This window comes from Dendrobium catenatum, unplaced genomic scaffold (assembly GCF_001605985.2).
Source record: "Dendrobium catenatum unplaced genomic scaffold, ASM160598v2 fragScaff_scaffold_156, whole genome shotgun sequence".
Lineage (NCBI taxonomy): Eukaryota > Viridiplantae > Streptophyta > Magnoliopsida > Asparagales > Orchidaceae > Dendrobium > Dendrobium catenatum.
Window position 1 is genome coordinate 2,006,983 of NW_021318618.1, and position 17,572 is coordinate 2,024,554.

The following is a 17,572-nucleotide window of genomic DNA, read 5'->3' on the forward strand; positions in this document are numbered from 1 at the left end:
ATGTTACCAAGCGCAATGTATCATTTCTCCTAAAAGGCATACGTAGATGAGAAATTCCCATCAGCAGACTAAACAATGCAACCATGACAATGCTAGCCTACATTTCAATTTGTAAAACTTTCCAAGTTATAGGATCAAGCCATCTATTCCTAGAGACTAAAACATGGTTATCATCCAATACTAGATTCATTAAAGAAGAAAAGATAAAACAATCAATTTAAAATACAGAAAAAAAAAGAAATAAGGTCCAGAGGCAGAGAGTCTCCAAGCAAATGACAATAACATGCATGTTTACTTTATCATCATAATTAGCCTTAGAAAAATCCAAACTATTTGGGATTAGTATTATGAATCATCATGCTCTATTTGTTCGTTTTGACTTTTGAGTGTTGTATAAGGTGCTATACCTATTTACACAAACTTTTTGAATTTTATCAATATCACCTTTCTCTGTTAATCCTTCAACATTAATTTTATTATTAGTCATATTGGAGCATATTCTATTCTTCATGCCCATTAAAAACACCCAAATCTATTTTCCATTATCTTATCTTCAATAAATGCTACATCTATTGCCCTCCAATGGAATCACGTTTCAATGTATCCAAACCAATTTTGCTACCATTCTATCTAAGCATTCTCATTCTTGTCGCATTCAACTTGCCTACGATTTCTTCAACACCCAATAATGAAATAAAAAACATCATAACCAAACTAATTATATCTATAAGAAATTGCCATGGTTCCATGATATTCCCTTGCCACAATAAATACGAAGAAATCGACCATTGTAAACACCCAACAATAGATCCATATGTTAAAACCTCATTTATTTCATAGTTTTTTTGTGTAATAGATCAAAATATTAGAACCTATCACACCATCCATCCAATTTATCTATTAAGTAACATTAATTGAGAACATCAATAATACATGCACAAAAATTGCATATCAAGTATTCAATTTTTGTTTTGCTAATTCTAAGCCCTTTATCTTCTTAACATTTATTAAAATTTTCACCTATTTCAATAGAAGTCTCATCAATTACAACAACGATATTTACAAAAAACATACACTAAGTTACTTTACCATGAATGTCCTTTATATGTATATGATAGTAAATGACCCAAGTCAGGCCAAGTATTTTCTTGTTCCAAACGTTCACATGTTTCATCTTATCAAATTCAAGCTGAGCATGAACATGCTATGAGTTTTAACAACTTGTTAAAGCTCTTTAATTAATTCTATTGTTGAGTTTAAACCATAATTGAGCCTTAATAGACCCTAACTAAATGTATACAATGCAACTATTAAAAATAAATGTGGTCATAATCTATTATAAAACAATTCATCACAATCGACAAAGTTTGCTAAATATTATTTTAAACATTTTCTGAATGATAAAACTAGATTTTTAATCTCTCTCAAACTATTTACTTAATAAGTCATACTTATACAAGAATATTTATATTTATACACACGATGATATATATAGTTTCTAAAGTGCATGAGATATAAAAAATATAAGAATACAGAATAAGTCATTTTATAAACAAAGCATCATTAACAAAGCATTTAATCCAGTCTTATCAAGCTAATTATTCAACAACAAATAAATATATTCAAAGACATAAATAAGTAGGTCAATGATCAAGCTTGCTCATGAACTAAAAAAAAAATTGCTCAAGCTTGTTCAAATATCTAAAAAAATAACGAAACATAAACAATTATTATGTGAATGAGAATCAAGTTGTTCGTAGTGTACTATTTTGCTTAAGACTAAAAAAATAATAATATTTGCATGTGGTTTTGTTTAAATAGTTTATTCTTTTAAATCACTTTCCACATTTCACTTTTTTATCTTAAGCAAAAGACTTTTTTAAAATACCAATTCACCCACCATAAGCCATTAACAGAAAATCTCGCACCAGATAAAAGTTTCGTTCTTGCTCTTCTACATGTAAAAATTGATTCTTACTAATTTTTTACTTCTACTGGTATAGAAAAGTCCCTCTCAAACTTAAGAGAAAATTCTATAAGATTGTAGTGAGACCTGCAATGCTTTATGGTGTTGAATATTGGACATTAAAAGAGAAGCATAATATTAAGTTAAGTGTTGCAAAGATGAGTATGCACAGGTGGATGAGTGACTTTAATTTTAGAGACAGGATATGAAATGAGCATATACTTGAAAAGGTTGGATTAGCTTCAGTGGAAGATAAGATTAGAGAGAGTTGCCTTAGATGTTTTGGTCACATAAAATGGCGGCCTTCTGATGACCCAATTAGAAAAATAGATGTATTAGATTTGACTTATGTTAAGAAAGGTAGTCTACCTAAAAAGACTTGGTTAGAAAATATTAGAAATGACCTTGCTTTATTAGATTTAGATGAGAATTTGACTCTTAACAGGACAAAATGGAAGCCAACCACATATAGTGGAATAAAGGCTTGTTGTTGCCGTTATTGCATGCATGGCATTTCCTTTTATTTTTTTAAATATTCTTATTATGCAAAACATACGCATATGAATTTTAATTTTTATTTAAAATCAAAACTATTAAATGGTCATAATATTTTCTAAGATCTATATTAAGGCTTGGTTTTTTATCTTGAGACTTATTCAAATATTCAACTCTTTATACTAAGTTTGCAAGGTCCAATTCTAAAATCTACTAAACACCTAAGAAAATGTTTGTATTGATCAAGCTATTAGTCTTTCATATATGTTCAAGTATATTTAGATGCTTTTTTATCCATTACTTTTAAGTACACAGCCAAAATAGAGAAAAACTAGATCAAAGAGCACTCAAATGCATCTTTCTTGGCTATTCAGCCGCCCAAAAAGATTACAAGTATTATTATCTACCTACAAGAAAAACCCTTATCTCTATTGACATTACCTGTGATGAACAAAATTCTTATTTTTTCAAGCCTCATCTTCAGGGTGAAACTGCACTTGAGGAAGATAAGAAAAATGAACTAGTGCCTCTTGACCTTCCTGCACCACTTCAAACCAATCCACCAGAAAACCATGATAAGAAAACAAAAGATAAATCTGTCATTATATTTGGGAAGGTATACTCCAGGCTCAGAAATTCAGATTGTACTATAAAGCAGATCCAAGAATTGAACCATCTCCTGGAAATAAGATAAGCTCACCACCTCCCTAATACCATATAACCAACTCTATATCCTTCAATAACTTCTCATCCTCACACGAAAATTACTTAGTTATACTAGAAGATATCCAAATTCCTAAAGATATTTTTGAGGTCTTATCTGATGAAAATTAGAAAAATGTCATGATTGATGAAATGGAGGCCCTAGAAAAGAACAATACATGGGAGATCATCAATCTACCGATATGTGAAAATCCGGCCGACTACAAATGGCTGCTCTCTGTAAAGTACAAAGCTGATGGCACATTAGAAAGATATAAAGCAAGACTAGTGGAAAAATGGTACACTCAAACATATGACATTGACTACCAAGAAACCTTTGCACCTGTAGCCAAGATGAACACTGTCAGAATACTACTCTCACTAGCAGTCGAGTACAACTGGCATCTGGAGCAATTGGATGTGAAAAATGCATTCCTGCATGGGGATCTGGAAGAAGAGATATTTATGGAAATACCACCAAGGCTTACGGAAAAATCTGAAGGTAACAGGGTGTGCATATTAAAAAAGACTCCATATGGGCTCAAACAATCACCAAGGGCCTGGTTTGAAAGATTCTCAAAATTCATGCTTCTTAATGGGTATAAATAAAGTCAAGGGGATCATACATTATTTTTTAAACACTCATACTTAGGGGGAGTCACAATATTATTACTATATGTGGATGATATTATCTTGAATAGAAATAAGAAAGAGGAGAAAGTTATTTTAAGGAAAAGTCTTACGAATGAATTTGACATCAAAGAACTTGGTAGACTAAAATACTTTCTCGGAACTGAAGTAGCTCACTCCAGCAAAGGAATCTTCATTTCACAACAGAAATACATTAAACTAAAAAAATTGGTAATTTAGCTTGTATACCAGCACCAACACCAATAGAACCAAATCTTAAACTGGGGGAAGCAAAAGAAAATCTAGATGTAGATAAAGGGTCTTATCCGAGACTTGTATGAAAATTGATCTACATCTCCCACACCAGACCAGATATAGCATTTGCTGTAAGCATGCTCAGTTAGTTTATACAGAATCCAAAGCGGGTTCATATGCAAGTGGTAGACAGGATACTGCACTACCTTAAAGAAAACCCAGGGAAAGGGATTCTCTTTAGAAGAGATCCCGTAATATCCCTAGAAAAATACACGGATGCTGATTATGTGGGATCACTAGTAGATAGAAAATCTACCTCTGGATACTACACATTTCTTGGAGGGAACTTAGTTATGTGGAGAAGAAAGAAACAAAATGTGGTGGCAAGATCTAGTGTTGAAGCAGAATATAGAGCTATGACCTTGAGAATATGTGACTTACTATGGATCAAGATGATTCTAGAAGATCTAAGGATCAAGTGGAATGATCCCATGAAGCTACATTGTGACAACAATTCAGCAATCAGCATAGCCCACAATCGAGTCCAACACGATAGGACTAAGCATATAGAAGTGGATAGACATTTCATTAAAGAAAAATTAGAAAATGGTCTAATATGTATAAACCATATATCATCAAAGGATCAACTTGCTGATATCCTTACCAAAGGGTTGAACAGCTCTGTCTTTTTCAGAATGATTGGCAGGCTGGGAATGACAGATCCATATTCCCTAGCTTGAGGGGGAGTGTTAAAATCATAGCCGTTCAACCTAAAAGAAATCCCATGGCCACAAAGCATGATCCGTGGGAAGCTCTCTCAATCCCGCCAGAATTACTCTCCCGATGAGTTCTTTCCAAAGAAGAGTAGTTAATTAGGAAGGATCGTATTAAGGAAATTATGAATGAATTAGAAGTTATTTATTTATTTGTTAAGACATCTTGTATAGTCTATAAATAGGGATAGTTGTATGCAATAAAATTAAGCTTTCCCTCTCATACCTCTCAAATTAACATGCCATTCAAAGCACCCAATAAAATAAATGCCATAAATTATATATTATTTTCTTTCAAAATAGTAGATTAATTGCAAAAATCAGCAAGACTAACCTCTCCTACTTCCTTTTAGGGTTGGTTATTCTGATCTTTTGACACAAGTTCTTTCACAATAGGATCTTCAACAAAGTCAACAACTTAATAGAAATTGTGTATGTATCAGTAGTTCTTCCCGAATATGATATCCAATAAGAGTCGTAAGGCATAATAAATCAATTTCTATTTTATTAATGAATATAAAAAATTTCTTTGAATAATGCGTGGGGACAAATTAAAGCTACCCAAAACATCATTACCATCATACATCATAATAAACAATAAAATAACGGAAGAAATTTGAAGACAAAGAAGTAACAAATACTAAAAGGAAACCTCTCCAGTAAACGGCAACAAACGTAAAGCTCTTCAATATCTGAGTCAATCTTATGATCAATGTACTGCAATAGAAGCTCACACAAGTCAAAATTAGATTCAGCAGGTACGTCACAGCCTGAACCCAAAATGACAGGATAAAGAGAAATTAGCGATTGCAAAATAGGAGAAAGAAGGCCGTCTGCCCCAAATTTTCTGTACAACTGAGCAATGAGATTTAGAATCAAACAATTGCTAACTTCAAACTTCTCAATCCATTTCGGAGGATTTCCTGACCATAATTTGATTTTGGATTTCTCAGACCCCTCAGATGCTATGTGGTTAGGAAAGTTGCTAACAACACCACCAGCAACATTTGCAAAATGGCTTAGAACTCCTTGTGCAGAAGCAGATTTGTTCAAATTAGCATCCTCAGAAATATTTTGCGAGATTGCAACGGCTTTACTTGAAAAGCGAGAAGCCCAATCCATTGGATCTGCACACACGGTTGACTTGATTTGCAAGATATTCAAATTCGAGCAGGAGACTGCAGGCAATTCAACTTGATGAAGCATCATTTCAGAAGCCTTAAAAGAAATACCAAAATAAATAAAACATAAGCATCAAGGCTAACATTATCAGCAAGAATTAATGATATGATAACGAATAAATAGCAAAAATACCTCCGCCATCTTTGGATGATTTAAATCACATGATGTACTACCTGAGGCCTTAGTTGCTTCAAGTTTGAATGTGCTTCCTCCAAGAACCTACTAGAACATAGCATATTTGAAGTTATCAGAAAACAATTGGGGTTAACCTAACTTAACACTATCAAAATTTTGAAATCCAATGGAATTAATTTTGCACTAGGAAGCTAAATGGATCTAGTAATCCTCTCAAAAAGTTATAAGGAAACAGACTTCAACTGTTGATTTAGGATTGCAAATGTCTGCAGTGATATATGCAAGCCATATTTTAAATGATTTATGAGCTTAAAGTATAATCAGAAAATACCACAAATATAAACCCCAAGAAGCTAGGCTACAGTGTGTATGTTATCAGAATAGAGCACCTGTGAACAGTTGTTAGCATCGTCCTGCAACTCATACAACCGGAAGTTCTAAACCTCATAAAATAATTTATGATGGATAAGGAAACATGTTATGCTTTAGAGAGTAGATTTTTTGTACTATTTTATTGTAATCTAAATATATATCAATTAATAACTTCAACATAATATATAGTTTTGAAAAATGAAGTGGACCCAATGCTTTGAAGAATATATATGCTGGTTGTTCCGAGCACAAAACATAAGTAAAGATCTTCTTTAATAGCACTACATCTCTAGTAAAATGACAATTAATCTCAATGTTTTTATTTCTTTCATGGAATATAGGATTATTAGATAAGGAAAATAGCAACAAAATTGTCAAAATTTAAGGCCATGGCTTGTTTAGTTTAAGAAAAAGAAATTCCCCCAAGACATATCATTTCATATGAAGGATGTAGCATGGCTCTACATTATACCTCAAAATTTGATCTAAGAACTGTAATTTATCTTTTACATTTTCATATGACGAAGTTACCTCCGACAAATATGTTGTAGTGCAGAAATATAAATTTTCTAATATCACTAGATACAATATAGTTAACAACAACAAAATCAAGCCTTTATCCCACTACGCGGGGTCGGAAATTATATTAAAGAATTCATATCATATGATATTTCAATAAATTTTACGTTGATAGTTCAACAAATTTTATTGGCAATAGGAATGTTAGATACATTGTAGTCAGCATCACAAAAAACTTCAACATTATGATGTCCATTCTTGGAGACTTCTATAACTACATCCAATGATTATGTGCATGAATGTGCAAGTACTGACTAACAACTCAAACAATAGAGGAGATGAATCCTTTGACAGAAAGATAAAACAATTTATCAACCTACATTAATGATAAGCATGCTCAACTATATCTTCTTCATTAGCAATACCCTGAGTGTTCATACGAGTCTAAACAATTTTGAAACCTGAAGATCAATCCCCTCAAGAAGATCAGGGACACATATTCATTGAGATAAGGAAACCAAATCTTTGTTCTAGTCAAATTCAATGCTAAAAAATCATTTAGGATGACCCGCATCTCTGGTCAAAAATCATATTTTTGAAAAAAAAAATCACTTCAATAACCCCATTTTGATCATTCCTTGCAAAAAGAATGTTAAGATGATTGATTCATATAAAAAACTTCAACGACGTCATAATTAAGGAAGACAATACTCACATTCATTTGCAACAATAACCATCCTTGATTGATTGCAACAAATGAATGAATCTAAGAAAAATTGAGCCTAAATTAGAATGTGTCAAAGTAATTGATCCCATAAATTTGAGTAAGGCCTTTAGCAACCCAGTGATCTTTATAGCAATCATCAGAGCCATCAAAATAAAATTTGATGCTGTGACAAGATCCTATATGAGTTAATTTAAGGAGGTAGTTATTTCAATATCCATAGCTTGTTTCTAACATAGATCATATAGTGCCTCCTAGTATTCCTAGGAATAGAAATTAATGACAAAGGCCAACAAAATGACAAAAAAATGAGAGGAAAGATAATCAAAGGATATATAAGACTGAATGGAACAATCAGTAGATCAATTCACTATCATTTACTTTTATAAATAAAAATCAATAAATGCTACTCAAAAGGTGGATGCTCAGCTAGTTGGGATAATCTGTATGGAGGTGTTGTTATAGGAGGATGAGGTCGATGATGAGTGAAAACCTATAGAGGTGGAAAGATTAGCATAAACTCTTATGGACGAAGAGAAATGATATAGAGGAAGAAGGTGAAGAATAGTAAGGTGAGGACTTCTGGAAGGAACCATTAGTAGAAATATATAAGAGTTTGGTAAGCAGATCGGAATAGTGATAGTCTTTCTATGAATGAGAGTGTCCAAGAAATATAGCTGAATGGCCCAAGCAAAGAATTGTTGCTAGTGCAAAAGAAATGCACAAAATAGACAACCAAAAACTCGTGGTTGGAGAAGAAATGTGACCTTCTATTGATAGTGAATGGAGGAGAAGGGAGTGCCCCAAGAACCACAAATAAAATACAATTAACAAAGTATCATAAAATCAATATAGCATCACCCCAAAAGTGACGAGGAATGTTATATAGAACAAGTAAATGCTGATGCTTAAGTATAGCAAACCCAATATGTTGATATATATAAGAACATGAAGTTTGATGAATGTTCTCATTATACGCATAGAACAAGAGAAATTCAGATTGCATACATTCCAAACCATAATTAGTATGAAGAGTTCTAATGATATGAAAAATAAACTTCTATTTCTACAAAAAAAAAGAAAAGGTGAAAAAATTTGATGAGATTTCAAACCTCCATCAAGAAAATACACTAATATGACATGAGAATGAACATCAACAAAAGTACCTAAAACCTGATAGATAAGAAGAATACTAGACCCCAAATATCAAAATGAACTAACCTAGACAGAACACTAACAGGACTTGGCATAAAGGAAATAACACTTGATTATATTTACAAAGCTCACATGCATTAAATTCAAATTTCAGCATCCGATGGCTTTTCTCTTAACCGAATTTTCAAGAACAAAAAATCTCTCTCTACATGTGAATTCCTTTCCAACTCAAAGTTCCAAGGCAGTGTCCTCTCTCTAGCAAATTTGTACTAGTTTGTCTCTCCAATGATGTACAACATATTTTGGAGCCCATTTAGTGTGACAAAAGTGGACATCAGAAGTTATATGTTATTTTATTTTGATGTATTCTCTTTATTTGAAGCCTAGATCATATGTATTAGAATATCTAATTGCATTATATTTTTAAGTACTTTATTTTTTACCCTTGTAATTGATGGAATCATAATATTCTTCAAGCATATACGTTTTTTTTTTATCATAGCTATGTCATGGACCATACCGAGCCTTTATGTTATTGGGTTTGATAATCGGTATGAAAATAATTGTAGATTCAGTGGCAGGTAAAACTTCGGTAGTGCGTTTACTAGTAGGTTTAAATTTGGTAGTATGTTTGAAGTTAAATGTAGGTATGGATACAATAGTAGGCTTGAATATTTTAGTGTCTTTTGGTCTCCATTTTATTTTGATAAATAGAAAGCTTTGTAATGTAAATTACTTGCATATGAATGGAAAAAAAAAATCAATTGCTTCTATTTTGTCACTGTGAGCTTTTCCAAGAGGACTTCTTGAGTATGAGAGTTCAAAATAATTGAAGGACTTTGCAGAAAGAGGATTATATCTATGGCCGAGGGCTACTCATTTAGTTCAATATGTGGTTATTATAAGTTACATGTATGATATATATAGGCTCTCATAGGATCTTCTTACATTATAATTTCATTATAATTGCTTCTTTTTTATGATTTTGTTAATCGCATATTAGAGCTCATCTTATCTTGAAAAAAAAAAATCTTTTAAGTTCAACCAATAGTTCATATTAATCCACTAGTATCAAGTTATACCGTTAGCTAGTCTACTTTAATGATCAGTGAAGAACTATCTTGCATATTCTTAAATAGCATTCTTATTGTTCTACATCATTCAACTTCCACTCTATACAAGCCTAATTTATACATGCCACCATTAAGAGTGAATTTAAGAAAGTCTCAAAAATAATTCAAAGGAAATTTTGAGAGAAAAACAAAGAAGAAGATAAGATTAAGAAGGAAATCATCATCAAGTGTCCATCACCAATTAGGAATCAAAGCGATTCTATTATGTCACTAGTTTTCTACACAAATTTGTGTATCCATGGCAATCACAACTGAAGAACTATCACGCACATTTCAAGTTTACTTTAAGGAATCTAGATTTATTTTGTAGGAAGTTCCAATACTCTTATTAACCTCCGCACTATAATCAAAAAGAAAAAGACAAAACAAAATAAACAAAACGCTTGAAAATCATTACCTGTGCCGAATCTCGCCCAAATCCTGCAGAAATCGCGGCTACAGTCGCCCATCCCTCTGCAACGGCGCTGAAGTGTCGTATCCCGCATGCGAAGATGTGCTGAATTGAGTCGTTAAATAAGACGACGAAGCATAGCATTCCGGTGGTTATTGGTCTCTTCCACGCGGTCGCAAGCCAAAGACGATCCCATTACCCCCTTGCTCATTCCTTACGCTCGAAATCCCCCTGTCGTGAAACTTCCAAGCCCGAAAACCTCCAAACCCAATCTTCCCGAAGCTGCAGGCTACCTCCGAACACATCCTCCCTATACCCAATCTTCTCTGAGGCCCAAGTCGACCCCAAACGAGCGCAAGCCACCGAAGCCTCCCGACCCCTAGTTCTTCCGGTACAGAGAAAGAGAGGGAGAGTGAGAGATAGAGATAAAGAATTATCCCTACCTTTCTAATTCCTGCCGACTGCCCTAGCTCCGACTCCTTCTCACCCTTCGACGACGTTCTTCTTCCCATCGGGTCGGACATTACACATTTTGATCGGAAGCCACAATCGGAGCTTGCTGCTTGCGAAGGTAGCCATCATTCTTGCTTTCGCGCGCGGGATTTATGATAAAAAGAGGGCAACCGAGGATTTAACTCACTCTGAGATTAAAAGGTTGCCTAAACCCGCTCAAGTCCCTCATGAATCCGGCAAATTATTGGGTCAGGTGAATTGATGTTAAATTAATTATGATTAATTTCAATTAACTATAGTTAATTTTAGTTAATAATAATTAATTTTTTAAAATTAACTATTATTAATTATAATATTTTCTCATTAATTACAATTAATTCTAATTAAATATTGATTAGTCTTCATTAATTATAATTACTTATGATTAATTCTGCATTAATTACAATTAAATTTGATTAATTATGATTAATTTCCATTAATTATAATTAATTGCTTTTAATCGTAATTGCTTGCCAATAAGAGAAATGCAAAAGATGTTCTCTTGCCTCGATCCACAAGCCGACACCTTGCCGGTCGCCAGGTATAATCTTCTAAACTTAAAACTCTGAAAGCTCACTATCGTCTTTTACGACGGATCGGAAACCGCTCGTACACGTCTTTATTGCGCGTGGTGGGATGGGACCCCGGTGCGTCGACTACGAAGAGACAGGTAATCACTTAAAAGCCTCATTTCGGAGTTCGTGGCGCAACGGAAAATCGCCTATACACGCCTTTATTGCGCTTGATGGGATGGGAACCCGGTGTAATGCCTACGACGAGGCGGGGTTACTCATAAGCACACTCGAGCGAGGGGAAAGCAAATTGTGTTTTAAAACAACTACCCTCGAAGACCCCATACATGTCTTTATTGCACATGGTGGGAATGAAGATTACGGTCGCAGTGTCTAAGGACACCTACCATACATGCTTTTATTGCACGTGGTAGGAAGGCTCAGTTTCTCGTAGTTTTTCCTAAATGGAGGGGATGTCGGGAGGCTGCCGAAATTTCGAGTGAACACAAGACCACACTTGAACCTGATTTGGACTCAAATGAACACGAACTAGTGGACTTTAGCAAGAACTATAAGGACTTGTATTTGAGCATAAATCAAATGATTAATTAAGACTTGAACCTAAATAAAATAAGTTCGAACTTGAATCGGATTTGAATATAAGTGAACATAATTTGAACTCAAGCAAAGACTTGAGTTGGATCACAGGGGACTTGAACAAGAACCTGAACTTTCAAGAACAACATGAACTCGAATTGTACAACATCAAGTGAAACTTGGACTTGAATGTGACATAATGCATACACACTGGACTTGCAAATGAAATTAAAATGAGAACTTGAACCTCAATGAACCATGTCTTCAATATAAAATCAAACTCAAAACAAGCTTGAGCAAATGATGTTGAACTAGATTCAGATGCAAATAACAAACGACTTGAATTCGGGTCCGATCGCAGGAGACTTGAACAACATAAACTATAAAGAACTTGGATGGAACACACAGGACTGAGCCTTGGATGAATTGGCAAATCAAAGTCTAAATGCATCATGGTCATCCTAGTGAATAGCAAGTATTCAACTACCATGATGACTTTCATCAATTAGCCATGTGTAGTCTAGTTGCAAGTGGAGGCATAATGATATTTCAGTGAACCTTGCAATACATGTGCAAGATGAGTTGAAGATGAAAACCAAGTAATCATCAACAAGAAGAAAGGACTTGTGGATCCGAACTTGAGCTATAGTTAGAAAATCAAATTTTAATTTGATGGGTTTACGATTATCTCAATATCACAAGTATCGATCATTGAATTTGAGAAGCATGTGGAAACAAGGAGTTCGCGATCATACCCAGTCTACAAACAATTCATCTAAATAATGAAGGATACACAGTGGATACGACAGGTCCTTCACATAACTACAGTGCGTTGTCAATAAATAAAGGAAATCAATATGACGACTATAAACGAGCAGCAAATGTAACAACCTCCTCACATTCAACATCATATAGTCTGCAAACGAACACAACCCCCTGTCAGTCAATGTATACGGGGAGAATATGCAATGAATGCAATTCACCTGGAAGCCAAACATCGAGGTACATATGGGTATACCAACTCATTGACAAACAACAAAGTCATAAATAAATACACACCGTGCAATATGTGATGTTCATCATGATGTCTGCACTCAATATTAACATACGAACAAGCATATTGGATCATGCAAGTAATGACAAGTAAATACTGTACATCTTCCATATGTACAAGACATCTACATATCTACGAGCTGTCAAAACAGAAGGCAATGAATGCTACGACACCTCTATATCAACATCACTATTCAATGTTAAGCAAACACATTGATTCGCTGCAAGTGGAAACGAAAGATATACAACATATATACGCTCTTATGAACTATCGTAGGGGACTTGTTATACATTCAATGCATCATCCCCAACAAAATGTAATATGGCTACATCAAGTACAAATGACAACGTGCCACTGTGAGAAACTCGTGATACATACAATGAGCCACTTACAAGCATCTACCAGTATAAAGTAGGAGATATGTTAGTGCACTATATTCAATCTAAAGAAAGCAACAAGTAGTGCACGATAGTTTACCTGTACAATGCAGCAAACAACTCAATCCACAAGCTGCTACAACACGCCATCGGAAACGCAGCGTCCTTGCAAGCAGACAGAAGACGTTTACAAATATTTCAAAATACTCCCACACATACACTATAATATGTATGCACATAGGTATACTAAAGGGAAAAATACAATCAAAAAACAACGTGGGCCCTAGCAAGCATGTTTTTGATACACACGTGACGTTTAGGGAAGCTGCGCGGGCTAAATGATGAATCTAAGTTCGAACCCGATCCTTCTTGACATGGTTCAAACCATTAAATAAATATGCAGTCATGAGGTCGACCAATATATTTATTTTATATATTCATATTAGGCCTTCAAAGCCTTTTATAAGGAAAATTCATCTATAAAATCATTCACCCGCATGGACCCCGGCGAGAGTGTTTCGATACACACATGACGTTTAAGGAAGCAGCGCAGGCTAAATGATGAATCTAAGTTCAAACCCGATCATTCTCGACACAGTTCGAACCATTAAATAAATATGTGATCATGAGGTCAATCGAGATATTTATTTTATACATTCATATTAGGCCTTCAAGGCCCTTTATAAGAAAAATTAATCGATAAAATCATTCACCCGCATAGGCCCCGACGAGCGTGTTATTGGTACACACGTGACACCTAGGGATGCTACGCGGGTCAAATGGTGAGTCCAAGTTCAAGTCCGATCCTTCTAAGCGGGGTAGATGGAAGTTGACATGGCTCAAACCATTAAATAAATATGCGATCCCGAGATCGGCCGGGATATTTATTTTATATATTCTTATTAGGCTTTCATGGCCTTCAATAAAGAAAACTCACCAGCAAAATCATAAAGCCTACGAAACCTGATCCTCTGTCAACAAGTTGACAAAGTTGACAAGGTTCGATCAGTTAGCAAGAATGATCCCAAATAACCCGATGTTGGTCATGTTGAATGTTTATCTTAATCGGAGGGGTTCACAAACACTTTGAAATGTATTCCAAGCTCCACCCAAATGCCCACAAAAAAATTCAAAAAATCCTAAAATCCAAATATTTAAAATTGAAATAATCCATCAAATCAGTTAAAGCAAAAATCCATCCACCATCCGCAACTGTTTATCGAGGTGGACAAAATTCGAATGTAACTTCAACTCACATGGAGCTAAATGCCTAATCGAAAATATCACTAGAATTCATCCTCAAATAATCTCATGCCAGTAAGGACGTGGAACGTGTCCTCTGACCGGCGATTTTGCCGCCAAATAGCGCCGCAGGATAAACTTTTATGACCCATGGCCCTCTGAACTGAGTGGTTTTGCCGCCAAATGGAACCACTAAATACTGGTTATGGCCAGAGCTAATACGTTCCTTAGTGACATCAAATTCTTGCGATATGAATCAATAGGATATGATCGATAGGGCATAAAGCCCTCTATTAGCTAAGGTGTATTTAAATTTGTCCCTTTAGACAAACATTCATCTTAAGTCTAGAAAGTTCCCTTGGATGAAGCAACCCATGGCTGCCACAAAGATCATTCTGTTAGGTTGGGTCGACTACCTCCTCTAACTAAGTATACCAGGGTTCACAATGGCCCGAGATGACGGAACCATAGGATCTTGATCGGGTCCATCATCCATTCCCCCACCATACACTTTAAATGCAAAATGATGAAATTTTTAATTTTAAATATCAAATCTTCAAACCTTTCAAACTTCCAATATCCTAAGCTCATACTCCTACTATATGTCAGATACCATATATCTATAGATATAGCGTATTCACTCGACGACTAGCCTTAATCGAAAGTTCTCTCTCGTTATCAGGAGGGGTAATTAACTATAGGGGCTTGCCCCTATAAGAAACCAGAACTCAGATCACGAAGTCCTCATATAATGAGAGCATAATCTCTTGGTAGTGTCTTATCTAAAAACCCATCCGCCTTTTAAAATTTACCCTGGAACTTAAATCCGTTAAAACTCCTCCCAAAGAAAGCAACAGTGGGCAGAGGCCCGGCCAAATTTTCGGAGCCCACAACTCTCTTTAGTTTAGACAGTTTTGTTGCATCCCATCTAATAGATTGTAGCCATTATCATGCCATTGTGCTTCTCATGTATAAATTGTACAAAAAATCAAAGTCAAATTCAAGTAAATCATTGTTATACGTAATTCTTGACAAGCTTCACAAAGGGGGATCCGCTTTTAATTGTGGAGTTATTTCTTTTCATAAGCATTCACGCAAGAGATGTAAATACTGTGTCCCTTAGATAAAAACCTGTAAGTTTAATAATCAGCATGCAGTTACCATCTAGAACCCACTCCCAGAACTACTGCCACACAAATTGGATGCATGTATTTAGGTCCAACAAATGTCTTATTTTGCCTCCGATGTCAGTCTTTTTCAATTTACCAAGTAACTATCTGCATTACTTAAATGTTAGGTTTATCTTGACAGATCAATTTATTATCACTACAAAAAAAAGAGGACAGAAATTAAGCTGCTTGAAACTATTTACCTCCAGAGATTTAATCAACCTATTGTTTTTCTGGTCATCATGATGTTTCTTCATAAGATCATATAACTTCCCTTGGTAAGCAACATTGATTTCTGAAATTATTTCAGCAGGTAGATCCTTAATGACACTCATATCAAGATGACTAACAGGTGGCAGTTCTGAACTAGCATTTTCATAAGAACTGGAATTGAATAAATTAACATGCAATGCATCTGAACAAGCAGCAGCCCTGTCAAAACACAACTGCGAATTTTCATGAAGCTTCCCATGGTGTTGCAAGTCTAGCAGGTGTTCTTCACTAGAAGACGATTCTGTAAATAGCAGGAAAAAAATTTTCATCACTGGACAAGAAATATACTTCACCTATAAAGCATATGACAATAGGAAGAATGAGAAATTTTATAAAATGAAGGGTAGAATCCCCAAGAGGATTTTCTGGCACCCACAAAGTCAACACATTTTCTAATGCAACCTCTTATACATAAAGGTGCAAAGTGTATGAAGCTGATGCGGGCCAACATCACATCTTATTATATATAAAGAGAGATTGTTGTCCGTTCGGGAAAAAATCCAAATGGCCTGAACCCCATTTTCAGGTCAGGTTCCAATCTTCAAGAAGTTAATTAATTTTTAAATAATCAGATTTCCTCTGATGATGATGCATATATCAAGGTTTATTTAGAACTGAGGAGTCAACTTCCTATGAGCGCATGCCCTCATAGTTAATTACCCCTCCTGCACGTGAAAGAATACTCTCAATAAAGGATGGATTACTTCAATATAATTTTCAATTTAAGCATTGTAATCTAAGATTTGTTTCGATTGACAGGAGATGTTTATAGAGGATAGAAGTAAACCCGATCAAGATCCCATGATTTCGTCAACTTGAAAATATAAACGATCCCAGTCTACCAAAATTAATGACCCATAGTTCATATTGTCAAAGGAATCCGATTAGCATACATGAGTTACCCCCTTTCAGAGATCCTGAATAGACTGAGGTGATTGAGTGTAGGCTTTGACTTAGGATGAGGCTTATTAATCTATTTAGGAATTGCCCGTTAATTTGTTTGAGGATCGGACTTATTGTTCCCTTTAAGAGTTGCCCGCATGCAATTAAAATGGGGCTTATATCCATTGGGAAGTTCAAGTTTTTTTTTTTCTTTTCGCTTTGCATACTCATTCTTCGGTTTTAATATGAATAAATTTTAAATACTTGAGAGATGTCGAATGGATTTTAAGGTAGCATTCTAATCTATATATACTTCTTTTAAACATGGTTTAAAATTGCGCAATATGAGGCTCGCCTTGAGGCCCGCCTTTGCGCAATTCTAGTAAAAAATGCCTCGATGCTTACGCCTCGAATTTTTTTTATGAGGCTTGCGCCTCAACTTGGTTGAGGCCCGCCTCGCCTCACTGGCATGAGGCTTACGCCTCACGCTATATATATTAAAACTTACAAAAATCTTGAAGTAAATGCCCGACATTGGACTC

The 17,572-nt window shown here is 34.9% G+C and overlaps 1 protein-coding gene across 2 annotated transcripts in view; it reads right to left on the minus strand.

The window, feature by feature from the left end:
* LOC110094040 (DNA repair protein REV1) overlaps window positions 1-17,572 on the minus strand; it is a 70,513-nt gene that overhangs the window by 8,461 nt on the left and 44,480 nt on the right. For both annotated transcript variants that reach the window (XM_028691766.1, XM_028691764.1), the window contains 3 exons: window positions 16,079-16,389; window positions 6,136-6,222; window positions 5,474-6,039 (listed from right to left, as the gene is read on the minus strand). In XM_028691766.1, the coding sequence (XP_028547599.1) occupies window positions 5,474-6,039; window positions 6,136-6,222; window positions 16,079-16,389 (964 nt within the window). The remainder of the gene's footprint in view (window positions 1-5,473; window positions 6,040-6,135; window positions 6,223-16,078; window positions 16,390-17,572) is intronic.